At 32.0% G+C, this 14536-nt stretch overlaps 1 protein-coding gene across 1 annotated transcript in view; it reads right to left on the reverse strand.

Moving 5' to 3' along the window:
• Positions 1-10184: 10184 nt before the first annotated feature.
• LOC120775686 overlaps positions 10185-14536 on the reverse strand; it is a 135659-nt gene continuing 131307 nt past the window's right edge. Inside the window, exon 7 of the mRNA XM_040105985.1 lies at positions 10185-13779. Coding sequence (XP_039961919.1) covers positions 12658-13779 — 1122 coding nt within the window. The 3' untranslated portion in view covers positions 10185-12657. The remainder of the gene's footprint in view (positions 13780-14536) is intronic.

A 14536-nucleotide genomic window follows, 5' to 3' on the forward strand; every position in this document is an offset into this window, starting at 1 on the left:
TATTCTTCCGATCTAAATTTAATTAAGCATTCATTATTAAGTAGTTTTAATTCTATTTTATTTAATTATTTATACTGAAAGAAAAAAATTCAGAATTTAAAAAAATATGTATTATCGAACTTCGCATGTTTGTAATTAAATCTCGAAATCTTCTCTTAATTTTTAAATACTTATGACATAAGAAACGTTTCTTTTCTTCGCTCAACCGCGGGAAAAAGCAGCTGTAACAGCAAAATCATCTCTACAACAACAAAAGCAGCAACATGCCATACCAAATAATATAAAATAAGAACGAGTCTCGATTTCTTATCTTAAGTGAATTAGTATACACTTTACTTCAGCCGTCAGCTGAGTATTTTAAATATAACTTATTAATCAAATTTTTGGTTTGCATTTTTATTTTTAATGGATTATTTTTGTTTACATATATTTTTAGTTGGAAAGGAGGTGCAATTCTATATACGAATAGAGATTGAAATAATAACGTGAGAGAAAGCTCCGCAGTAAGAAGTAGTATTTAGCGAGTTCCAATTGTGGCACATATTATGTGGAAGCCTATGGTAATTTTTCCAACTACTCCGTGTAATTTATTATAAGAAGAAGAGAAAGAGAGAGAGAGAGAGAGAAATATATGTGCAGAAAGAGAAAGCTAGTTAGTGGAAGAAAGATAGCGAGAGAGATAATAATATTTATACAAGAGCGCTTTAGCAATATTTTAGTCAGACTTAGCGGGAAATTAAGTTATTCGAAGGCGACACGTAATTTGAAATCAACAAATTTTAAGCTTTTTTCAATTTATTTTATTTAATTTACACTTTATTTCTGTACTTCTGTAATAGCCATTACAAAACTGCAACGAAGCTGAAAAATGTTTATGCCTTTGCTTAATTATTTTTGAAAAAAAAGTCGCTAACCCTCAATACCTTCAAATCATTAATTTACGCCAGAAGACTATCAAGTCATAACCTTCGATGTAAATTAAAATGAATTACAAATGATTACTTAAAACACCAATTTTGCATGAATTAATTGTAAATTAAAGAATAAAATATTATAAAATTAGTATTTTTTCGTAAAATATTAATATATTGAAAACAAAAATCATTAAAATCCAGTGCGTGTGAACTCAGTGTAATGAAATAATATGTACTTGTAGCTTAATTTAAACCTAAAAATATATTACAAAATATAAATTACGCACTTGAAAAGGTTAAGTAGTTAAAAACACAACTAAAATAAATATAATAAATTAACACTGAAATTATTCCAAAGAATTTCTTTTCGATTGTAGTGCCTTTTTTGTCCACTTAACTAACCTTAAAGATCAAATCACTTGTTATGCATACCTGTTTAGTATATTATAAGCAAATAACTATAACTAGTTTTACTTTTAGTTGAAAACTAAAAAAAAACCACAAACTTTTATGAAGATCTCTGGAAATTGGGTTTAAGTTGCGTTAAACTTAAAAATAACTTTATAACGATATAAAGATATATATATCTATATAATAGCAACATAATAATACTAGTAAAGTCACAAAATCATGATAATATTATTGAATTGTAATAAAATAATTTAAAAAATTAAGATATTTAAATATTTGTATAATAAAACTGAAAACGTTTGTATTTTTATTTAAAAAAATATATATATAAATGTAATAATAAAATAAAAATAAGAAACATAAATTAAAATTTATAAATTATGTGAAAAAATATGTATAATAAATAATATGCAATAAGTGAAAAATGGAAAGAAATTTAATAATTATGTTTTTTAATAATAATTATAATTATAATTAATAATTATTAAATTAATTTTTTAATATCTATAATTATAGTTTAATAATATCCATAATATATTTTCATAATATCGAACAATTATATTATTATTTTTATTTCATTTCATTTGCATTTTTTTTTACGGTTCCAAGCGCTAGGATAAGTCAAAAAATACTAAAAACTAAAAATATTTTATTTTTATTTTTGTTGTTTAAGATTTTAATTTTAATTTGTACTTATAATATTTTTTTTATTTATTTGATTTTCATGTTCATTATGAAAGAACCAGACTGTCCTTTTTGTATTTTTTATTTCGTATCCATGCTTTAATTTTTTAATTTTAAGGGGGTATTCTGGTCTGGACGCATGAATTTTAGGCATTTTTTAAACTAAGGTAAAAAAAAACTGAAAAAAAAATTTTTTTAATATGTTTTTTATTGACATTTTAATAATATAAAAAAAATGCAAGAAAAAAAAACCAAAATTCGTCGAGTTACGGGCCGGTGTAGTGGCGGCTTCAAAAAAAACGTTGCGTCCTGGTTGACGTGATTTCAACCCTTGTAGAGATCTAAAACACAAAAAACAAGAAGATTCTTCATTAGTAAGGATGTCGTTATCGGGTTGACTATTCAAAAAAAAAAAAAAAAATAACAAAATGGCGTCGACTTGAAACAATTTTTTTTAACCGGTTTTTTCGACCTTTTCGAATTTTATAAAAATACTTCAAATCAAAATTTTTGGAAATCCAAGACAGACACGATAGAGCATTGTATAAAGAAGATATATACCAAATTTCAAAGGAATCGGTTCAGTAGAACTTGAGATATCATGTCAACCACCTCAAAAAAAGTTGTTTCGAGAAAAACGCATTTAAAGTTTAGGAGACAATTTTATTGAACACGGACGCCACGTCACAAAATCGGCTGTATCTCATTTCAAAATACGCATAAAAAATCGATTTTTTCAAAATCCTGGACCAGAATACCCCCTTAAATAAAAATTGTAGATTCATTTTTAATATAATTTTTCCTTTAAAGGTAGGTAGGAGTGCAGCCCTGTTATCTTTTGGGCTCAATTAGCACTAGCTGTGCCATTTTGATGGTCTACTCGTAGACCTTTTCATTATTGCTACCACGTTTCACCTTCTCTTTCAAACCGTTTTGTGGTTGTGTTAAAGCTGTTAATGTCCGATATGCGCTTTGTTGACATCCATTCAAGGTTTGCTGCTTGATGGATCGCAAGTGTCGGATCTGCGATTGAACTGGGCATTCACAGAGAAAGTAGAAAATTGTTGCCTTATTCCCTAACATTTCGCCGCCTCGGTAGATGTGGCCTACAACCATTTTGAACGCATGTTCTCCAAATTTCTAATGCCTTTTATGGCAGGAGTACATACTTTTCCTGGACCTATTTAATAAGTCATTAGTTCTTTTCTTGTCATATATTGGCCATAACTGTTTAGTTATATTGCATTTTGTTATATTTTTCCATCTGTTATGTGCAACTTGTCGAGTCCATTCGTATGATTTTGGTCGATATTTTGGGTATGAAACACGTCCTTGTCCCTGTAGAGCTGAATTTTCATCATAAAGAGCACCGTAAATAGGTCTTTTTGGACATGCTTGAGCGTGCTTATTCCGAGATCCCACATTCATGGAGCGCATTATAACTGCCGATGAGACATGAGTTTGAAATGCAAGTGCTGAGAGGACTGGAAGAATCATTGGCACATTGGCACAATGTATTACAACTGGTGGGGATTACCATGAAGGCGACAAAATAAACATTGATGAATAATTAAATAGCTTCGGTTTTATTTAAAATTACTTTTTTGTCAAAATGTATTACTCTTTTTTTGTTGTAAACTTCTTTTAATTTTCACTCATTATAAAAATATGTTTTTATTATTTTTCATTCTATTTAAGACTTTACATTTTCCTTATTTCTCTTTAAAATTTTACTTTTATAAAAATCAAAGTATCTTTCCAAAATATTGTTTTATGCCAAGCAGCTTTTTTAATAATAATTAAAGTATTCTTTCTAAACTAAAAATATTTTTTTTTTAAATAAAATTTTATTTGATATATTACAGTCAATTAATTTTGAATTTTGGGTTTCTAATTAATTTTTCAAAAATTTTTTTAACCTTAATTTTTAACGTTCTTTTTTCTATATTTAAAAATTTCTATATAAGTTTTCTTATTTTCCTTTTTAAATTTTTTGTTAATAAACACAAATTAAAAAAATAAATTTTTAGTTAATAAACAAAAAATTAAAAAAGTCAATTACATTTATAAAAAATTTAAATAAAAAATTTCCATTTTTCTTTCTCAAAATTTAGATATTTTCCCAAAAACCTAAAAAAATATTTTTTTTTTCTAATTTTACTCACTTTATAATGATAATATCTTTAAACTGTTAAAATAATAAATTAAAATTAAAATTAAAATATATAAAAAATAGTTTTTCTGTTTTTGAGCAAAAATCTAAATTTTGAAAAAAAAATGAAAATATAATAATTTAGATATTTTCCCAAAAACCGAAAAAAATTTTGTTTTCTAATTTTACTCACTTTATAATGATAATATCTTTAAACTGTTAAAATAATAAATTAGAATTAAAATTAAAATATATAAAAAATATTTTTTCTGTTTTAGAGAAAAATCTAAATTTTGAAAAAAAATCGAAATTTAATAATTACTTTACCTTTTAACTAATTAAGGAAATACACTCCTGGCCACGCAAAACTTACCACTATACTTTCTTAAATTTTTTTCGGACTTTATTGTTCTTTCGGGATTTTCTTCAATTTTATTCTTTTTTATGTTTTTAGTAAGCTTAAATTATAAAAAAAAATTATCTATTTATAATTATAAATTTTAATTAATTACGTTTAATGAGTAAAATACAAAATAGCTTTTCTGTGCTTATACAAAAGCGGCCGATTTTATTGTTTTTAAAGTGATACACCTACTAAACTTCGTGTTTTAATTAAAAAATATATATGTATATATATATTAGTTACATATATGGTGTAAATGAAATTAAATTAAAAAAATAAAAATTTTTTCATCGCATGTCAGTCTCTTATATTTCAAGCTCATTTTGTAAAGCTCACTATCTTTCAATTGATTTATCTATAGCTGAATGTGTTTTGTTTTTTATTTTTTATTTTTTTGATTAATAACATGTCATTAACTTATTTCTAAATAAAAATTTCTATACCGCAAAAGGTACGGCTATAAAATGTAATCAAATATGCACTTGAAAATTATGAGTGGTAAGTTTTGCGTGGCCACCAGTGTATGCGAATTATCATTTAAAGTTTAGTTATAAATATAATAATAAAGGGAAATAAAGTTAAAAATAACGGTAATAATTATAATATAATCAGTAATAACAATAACATTAATAATAACAATGTAGAAATCAACAAAAATAATGCATGAACACTTTTTTTGAGAACCATTTGTTGGTGACATAAAATACACGAGTTTTAATAAACATTAAAAAAATATTTTGTAATAAAAAATATGATTTAAAGCTTTGAGCAATAAAAAAATAAGCCCAATATAAACCGGTTATTTTGTAAAAAAATATAAACATGTTGGCAACCCTGCAACACACGTAAATGTCTTTGAAAATTGAAAATATTTCGAAAGTTCTTTATTGTATTGTTTAAATATTTAAAAAAAATTTTTTACGAAATAAAAATGCAAAGAAGTAGTTTAAAGCTCAGACGAAACCAACTCTCATTCAATAATACAAATTAATACAAAACACAACAACAAATTGTTAATACATACATAATAGCAGAGGGTATACATTAAAATACAAAATTTTAAATTTAAGCAAGAAATGTTAAACAACAACAAAAATACTACAATAAAGAAAAAAAAATATTATAAAATGCGATAAAATCATGTAAAAGTCGAAAACAATATTTACGAAAGAAAACAGTACATATTTACAAATAGTGATTATAAATTACCTATGAATGAATAATAAAAAATTATAACATTAAATTTCAATCAAAATACTACACTAACGGCGGCTGACTTTTGATTTGGTAATTGTGTGGTAACTCTGTTAGTGATTTTTCGGCATGTTTTGATGGTTTTCAAACTAAAATTTATACGCTAAGATAATTTTTTATTAAAAATAAACTCAGAATTGCTGATAAAATAAAGTTTCTGGGTGTCTCTCGAGAGATTTTGCTTAAAGAAAAAAGATTTTTTAGGTTGTTCGTCTGGTAATGATGTTATTCTGCCTACCTTGAATGTTCTTTTAACGTCTTTGGGAGCATTTTATGTTATTATAATAGCAACAACTGTTTCTTCTTTATTGGCGTAGATCCCGCTTACGCGGTTGTAGCCTTTTACAACAGCGCTCCAGTCGTTCTTCCTTTTCGCTGTTTGGCACCAATTGGAGATTTCATGTGTAGTCAGGTCCTGCTGTACTTAGGCTTTCCAACGGAGTGGATATCTTCCCCTTCCTCTGCTAGCTCGGACGGCTAGCCATGGGCATCCCACGCTTTGCTGCCCTTCAGACGGGTAATTGCTAATCGAACTTCTTTATGGTCGGGCAATGGGACGTCCGCTTCATCGTCTGGGATTGGGGAATCGGGTTTAACAACTCTCCATCTCCTGGTGTTATACTTTAACTGACATTCAGCAGGTTTGAAACCGAAGGGGCTGAATTTAGGACCGTTGCGCCAAAGTTACCTTCACCACCCTGTCGTTAAAGTTACCAAGCACGATTTCGACATCGTGTTAGGGGCAGCTCTCAAAGTTGCACTCCAATCGCTCTTTGGTTCTGTCGGGGCGTGGTTGAAAATCAACGATACGAGTATGTTAAACAATTTCATTTTGATGCGGATTGTGACTAAACGTTCCTCCTCGGGGTTAATGCAAGGGATCAGAGACGGAGTTTCTCTCCTACTACGAATGGCACACTCAATTTGCGCTCCTTTATATGACCACTGTAATAAATGTTACACAGACCTACTCGTCTGTGTTTGTTAGGTTCATCGAACTTCTTGGACGGCGGTGATTTCAGCCTTTACTCTTATGAGGACATCAACCAGCTGGGCAGAAACACCTTCACACCTTAAGGGCCCGAATATTCCAGGTGCATGCCCTTGAAACGTAATCCTTAACACTTTTTCAGTGGTCAAAAGGGGGTACTCTCATTCGGTGCTGTTTTCTTTCTTTGGTTGGCGGTGTTTTTTACGTGGCGAGCTCCAAACCCAGTGCACAACCCTGGAGAGGAATGTTTCGCTTTCTCACTTTAGCTCGCCTTCAAAGGGATGTTCATTGGCTACCTAGAGGATATCTAGTCTAAGACCGGAAGTCGTGAGCTGCTCGATGGAAAGGAATCGTTTCTGACCACTCCCAAGTAAATGGCGCTCAGAGAACTTTCCTCACTTGATTGAACTTTTACACATGGCTCCATCCTCCATTGCTCCTCTGGTCTAGGTATACTTAAAAATGTGGGTGTACTACCAAAATTAAGAATCCACCTTGATAGGATATACACAAGAAGCTGTGGGTCAAGCCGTCAAGACGTCGCAATTTATGACATAGCCTCAAAAAAAGATAATGCCACGTGATGAAATTTTTACCACTCGTAAAGTACTTAACTTGGAAATTTTTAGAGAAGCGAACTCTACAAAGCCTTGTCTTCTTAATTCTGAATTTAAATGTATTCAATGAAAGAAGTTCTATATGAGGCAGAATATGCATAATTAAACCATAATTCTATAATAATCCTAAAGCTTTATAGCAGAGGTGCTACACAACCATAACTGTAATCTTTAAAGACGAAAATTTACATAAAATCCTTAACAATTTTACTAATTGAAAATTGAAAATTGGTGTAAGTACAGCCTTTGCTTTCATAATGAGCTTTCTGCAGCTTTATAAACACATACATGCAAATTTAGTTTGAGGTCGTTTTCTAACAATTTCCGTTGAACATCGTTGAAAGCTCTAAGGGTTATGCTTTAAGCTCTGTCGCTTATTGTACACTGTATACACTGTATATTGCACTGCGCGCTTAAGCCTATATGTGCTTTTGTTACAGTACCTTTAAAGCTATTATGCGCACTTTCTGTCGTCTAATTCAAAGTCTTTAATATAAAAAGATTTCTGCGCTCTGACTTAATTATATGTATGTACCGTTGCAGCTTAACAGCACTATTCTCACAGTTGAGCTCTCACGTTCTCTTTATGTAAAGTAAACCTTGAAAGCTTTTTATCAAAGTAAACTTTTCGCGTCAGTTAAGTAAAAAGCTTTTAAATTCATTTCCATGCTATTTTTAGCACCACTGACTGCCTGAAGCGCAGAAATTAGTTGTCTTTGTCCTTTGTTTTGATGGTTCAAGCAATTTTACTTACAGAATGAAACAATTTTACTGCGTTTATTGTTATTATTATTATTTTATTTCATACATTTTTGTTGTAGTTGCTTTTAATAGTTACTTTCTGTCACTTACAGCAATTTTGCTTACAGTTAACAAATATTTCTTTCATCAGTGTACAACTAATTAGTTTTAAAACTACAAAATAATTAACTCAGCGTAAAGGCTAGTACATTTCCAAACACCAATTAATATTTGCTCCAAGCTTTTCATCTTTTGATTTGTTAAAAATTTATATTTTCTACAGCAAGTGCATAAGTACCGTTTGTAGCAGCGTATTACTGCTAAATTACGCGCCGCCCATAGGTATGCTACATATTTTTTTTTATATTTCATTGTAGCATACCTTTTGGCGCGCACATTATTTCATAATTTCTGTTTAAATTTCTTAGTTTCCATTGTTTGTGCCACACATTTATTTATAATGTATATTGTTTTGTTTCACACAATATTATCTTCATATTATAAATTCTTTTACAGCTTATATTTTAAAATTTTTACTCAGTACATATTAACTAACTTTACAATAATGTCAGCAGAAGTCCAGCTTCCTGTAGTCAACAGTTAATAACTTTTATATATTTCATATATTTATTTTCTTAGTCTTGTTTCAACTAGTAGGAGTTGTGGTATACATTTAGGCGCACATGCAATTCAACACACATATACTTATCCTCTAATTAATGCGAATTTTTCATCATTACTTCATTTTTTGTGAATTTGTTTACATATTTTTTGCTTTTTTATTTATATTTACCAAATTTTTTTTTTTTTTATGTATAATAAATTCAGAAATTTTCACCACAAAGTATCTGTTATCAATACTTTTGCGGCAAGTTTTTTGTTTTTTCATGCAGAATGTTATGAATTTGCTTCTAAAATAATAATAATAAAAAAACAATACCTTTACTTTAAGAACATCGCTATTCTACGGGTGATCCAAGTAGAGGTACTTTTTTCAATAATCTCTTTTTGACAGATCACGCGTGAATCGTGAAGCGGTCTTCTTATTCTTGTTCAGTATCGTTTGGCATTTTATCATGGAAAGACTTATGTCTGAACAACGTTTACAAATCGTTCAACGTTATTACGGAAATTCACGTTCTTTAAAGAATGTGTTTCGCAACTTTGCTCAACTTATGGTCAACATACTAATACTGAGTACTATTTGTAACACCATCAACTATCTTGAGACCCAGCATTCAATATTGGATAATATTCAACCGAATAGACCAGGTCCAGCACCTTGTAAAAAAATATAGCAGTATCATATAGCGGCCATAGCTGAGAGTGTACACGTAGACAGAGAAAAGTCGATTCGGCGCCGTTCGCAGCAAAACTGATTGACGTATGTAAAGAGTTGACGCATTTTACGTCGAGATTTTAAATTGAAAGCGTACAACAGCTTGTGCAAGAACTGAAGCCGCTCGACCTTCCCAAGCGACATCGCTTCGTTACATGCGCTCTTGAGTAGTTCCAAGAAGATCCGACGCTTTTGAGCCAAATTTTGTTCAGTGAAGAGGCCCATTCCTGGCTCAATGGGTATGTAAACAAGCAAAATTGTCGTATTTGAGACGAAGAGCAACCTGAAGAGATTCAAAAGCTGCCATTTCATACAGAAAAAACAACGGTTTGTATGGTTCGTGTGCCGGTAGAATCAACCATTAATATTTCTTCAAAAATGATGCCGGTGAGAACGCAAGGCAAAGCATCAAAAATGGCGTATCATCAAAAAAAAAAAAAATGAAATTGAGGTTTTTATTGCTTACGATTCACTATTAAAAATATGTAGGAAAAAATCTTTAGCTTTCGCTCTCAGATATAACCAATATATAACCAATTTATAACCAAAACTCAAAATTTGTTTCAATATTGGTGGCTTCTATTATATGGTTTTTTCTTCGGCTGTAAATATATGAAAAATGATGTTACATTATTTTTCATTTTAGGTGACGCTAGATTTGATAATAAAATAAAATTTCTGTTTTATAATATTTAACTAATAGGTACCATATTTTGAAGACATATGGTAAACTGTTTTGTGTTGTAATTTCCAAGCTACATTTTCGCCTTCAGCATATTTTCTGTTATTAGGCATCATGCGCATATGTAAATTTATTTCCTGTAGGATTTGCTGTAAAATATACATATAAACCGATATGTACGTAAGTTTTCTAGTCCTTGTAACACCGAAACCGTACTTTATAACAATATTTATATATAGGTATATGTTTCCATAGTGTCTAGTTGGTACATACTATGGCCTCATAAACCGTATTTAACACTATTTATTTATTTTTTTTTAACAAATATTATTCTATGTGTAACTTTACTGGTTACTCATATACATACATAAAGTTTGGGAACCACTATTTACACAAAGCGTTTTTCTTAATAATCTAATTGTAGTTTTTAGCAAAAATAACTTATCCAATTTGGTGCCACAAATTTATTTTCTGCTTCTAAGTCGTACACTAGTTTAACTGTATAGTTTTTCTGTTTTCAGTATGATCATAATTTAGTTTTCAAGTTGCTTCAATGAAAATTGCAAAGCTGTCAGTTCTCCAAATTTGTTTTAATACATTTTCTTTTATTCTATATGCTTCAAACTATTCAAAATTCATTTCAGCTTTACATTTAGAAACCTCTTCTTGTTTTTAGACTCATTAACTTAGCTCTAGTTCTTATAAAAATGGTGCTGCTTACAATTTTGTATGTCACATTTTACTGAACTATCGGTAATGTTTGCATTTTTAGCTAAATATTTTCTATTTAGAGAGGTCGAACGCATTTCTACAGTTGTTGAGATCATTTTGGATCTTTTCGGAGTTTGTTTATTTTGTTTTCACTTGCTTAAAATCGGCTTTTGCATTCAGTATCCGCGGTTTTTGGTAATCAATAAAATCTATATTGATATAAATAAATTATAGGTTATTTGATTTTCGGTCAATATTGTTTCATGCAAATTTATCAACTGTTTGGGGTTAGAGTAGGTTGGAAGCTAGATCATCTGCTTGCTTAGAGGCCAAACAATCTCTTGTTGTATCTTTTTCTATCGTTAATATGGATAGCGTTACAACATTTTCATATTTTTTATCCTTTCATTTTATCATAGTTTATCATAATCTTTTAAGTTACTTAAGATTATTTTAAGGCTATGTCTATTTACAATCGACTTCTTTTAAGGTTAGAACTCTCAAAACAAGTCTAATTCCAACTCTTTCAAAAAGTTCAAAACGGTGAAATATTCCTTGCTGAATCCTTCCTTAATTTCTGAATGAATCTTTCCTTAATTCTTGTTAAATTTCGTTTTACCATCTTTTTACCTTGAAAGGTCGACCTTGAAACCATGTTTGCTCTGTTGAAATCAGTTTGCGTTTTGAAACAAATTCAATTTTTTTTGGTTCACATTTAAAAATTGTTTTTAAAATATTTTTAATGCATCGAGAAATTATTGAATGTAAGAACTGCAAATATTTCGAAAAAATTTGAAAGATCCATAATCTTTACAAAATAGGTTTTGTCTCAAACAGCGCAAAACTTTTTTAGTTTGGTTTGAAAAGTCTTAAGTTCATTTAGTAGGGAGGCAATATCCTAACTAACGTTCAGTATGAATCCGTAATTTGTGGTTAGTTTTACGTTGATTTCTAGGAGTTGTTGTTGTAGCGGATAAAAAATCTAGGTCCGTTCCGGTTACGTAGACCCGACTGTCTGGGCATATGCACTACTATCTAAAACTATTATCATACTTCGAAGGAATATTTTCTTTTAACTTAGAGTGCGAGTAACATAATTCTAGATCTACTATACAAGCGTTTTCACTTTCGATCTCACGTTTTCACTCGAGATCTCAGAAATCTATATTCTTGTTTGTGGCTTGATAGTTTTGAATTGTAGTTGCGAGATCGTGTTTTCATTATGTTTCAGGAACTTCTAAGTCTATTTGATTATCTTTTCCGAAAAAATATTAAGAGTTCTGCCTCGAAAATTTTCCTTTCTTGCACTTGTTAGAGGTTTCTCCATGCGTTTGGGCTCAATAAATTGTATGTTCTGTAGTGATTTTTTTACTCTATTTTTAATATTATATAATCGGTTTCATATGGAATACCTAAACAGATAATTTGTTTTCAAAGTTCCTTATTTTACTTTACTTGTAGCTTAAGGTTATATTTATAAGTATTTTCTCTTGGAGATCATTCCTGATGATCCAAAAAAGCAACGCACCTCCAGTTGTCATTTCTTATGCTTCTTTCATTCTCAAAGCATTTTCTTTTTCTATATTTCTTTAAATATATACTCCTTTTTTCTTTCTTGGTTATATCCAAAAAGAGATTTCTTTTTCATAAGCGTAGACACCGCTGACGCGGTTATAGCCGAAAAAAGCGCCTATACCTCTGCTAAGTACCTCACTTTGTTTGCCGTTTCTTGTGAAACATGCCGCGCAGAAATGAGAATCACACATGTGAGGATTGAGGGTGATGCTCATCGACGTTAGGCGTCTCTTCCAACGCGCTCGCATCTGACTCCACTTTTTCTTCTTCTTTTGCTTCATCATTTGCTGATTCATCTTGTGACTGCTTAATATCTTCCTCTGGTTCCATAGACTCTACAATTTCCTGCTCTTTTTTGTCTGACTCCTCTTGAGGGTCCTCGACCGTTTCTTTTTCAATGCTCTCTGCTACATGTGAGTGTATTTGCACTATGTGCACTTGCTCCAGCTCTTCACCGTCATGCGGCAAACTCTCTTCGGTGCTAAGCGTCGCTTTTGCCGCTTCCGCCTCTGTTTGCTCTTCGATTTCCTCGTCCAAATCTTTAGCCAATGTTTCGCTGCGAACAAGCTTGCGCTTGCTGCTGGCAGCTGGCGCAGTACTTGGCACAGCTGTATCTGGTATTGGCAAACGTATCTCATCGTCCACCGATTCGATGCGATCAAGTTGCTTTGGTTGCGCGCTGAGACGTCCATTGCCATCTTTGCGTGGCGTAGTTCCCGTTATGCCGGACGTCGACGTGGCAGCGCCGCTTTTTGTTTTGTTGCCGTTCCGTTTGCCAGCCGGCACATCGTCTAGCGCAAGTCTTTCCACTCTGTGCTCCACTCTTGGCTCTTCGACATGCACTAGCACGAAGGGCAACTTTAGTGACAGTTCGCCACCCATGCCGCTCAACGTCAATTTGACCTTCACATAGTAGGATACATAAATGGCGAAGACATTGCGGTCGTCGCCCACAACGCCGGACACACCGTGTCCATGATAGCCGCTGGGTTGCGGTATGCCTACAGCCGGACTGGGGCATGGGTTAATGGCCTGCCCGGGCGCAAGTATAAGATTTGGAGAGCGTATCGCTGAGGCAGCAATGACGCCGGTGATTTCTTCGGGCTCTGTGCTGCGCTGCAGTGTGTCTTCGAGCGCGATCCAGTTTTTCGTTTGACCCCGTTGTGGCTTTAGTATGATTGTGGTGTTCATCGTGCTGCCAGGCGCTACTGTGCGGTCCACGGGCGAGCTGTCCGAGTCAGCGACAATATTTTTGAATTTTCCATTGTTGAACATGCAGACATCGACGTGTTGAATGGCGCACACCTTCAAAGAGAAGACGACAAAAGTTCGTTGTTGATTAAAATGTTTGGAACTCTTAAAGATATGTTTAAGGATGTATATCAAAATAGAGGGTCCAAATTAAAAAAAAAAATTCTTGTACTTATTCGTAAGTTCCTAAAGAAGCGATTTTGTATGAACTATTGACCTTGCGTTTAAGCGTGGCCAAGCCACGTTTGGGAAGTTAGCTCGAAGTCTGTGAAACAAAAAACTTCAAAACAGTTTCTAAAGATTGATTAAAGTCTATCCTAGACATTAGTTAATCACTACAGAATGAGATTTTTCTGAACATGAATATTTGAAAGTATGCACCTAATTCTCACCGTAAATGATTGATGGATCCTACCTTTGGACCATCCACTCAGGTAGCAGGGTGGCGATACTAGCCTTGAACTCATTAACAGCGCGTTCAGGGTTGATCGATCGGATGCCTTTGTGATAAGAATGGTATGGGTGCCAGGCAATGGCGGAGTCGCAGGAAATTGTAAAGCCAATGAACACTAAAGTAAAAACACCCAATAACTGCTATCAGTAGAATGGGAGCAAGTAGGTGCTTGCGTATTCTTTTGTGTTCTACAATAGATAGCTGGGCTACGCGGGAGTTTGGCCAGTGCTGGGCTAACACCGGTACATCTTATTTTGGCATAACATCGAACGCAAGAGATCTTGGATGTCTTTGCCTTCAGTAAGGCTATCCCTTCCTTAGTTGTGAGGCTTTTAACAGGTCATTGCCCTATTGCTG

The sequence above is a fragment of the Bactrocera tryoni genome, chromosome 4, assembly GCF_016617805.1.
Source record: "Bactrocera tryoni isolate S06 chromosome 4, CSIRO_BtryS06_freeze2, whole genome shotgun sequence".
NCBI lineage: Eukaryota > Metazoa > Arthropoda > Insecta > Diptera > Tephritidae > Bactrocera > Bactrocera tryoni.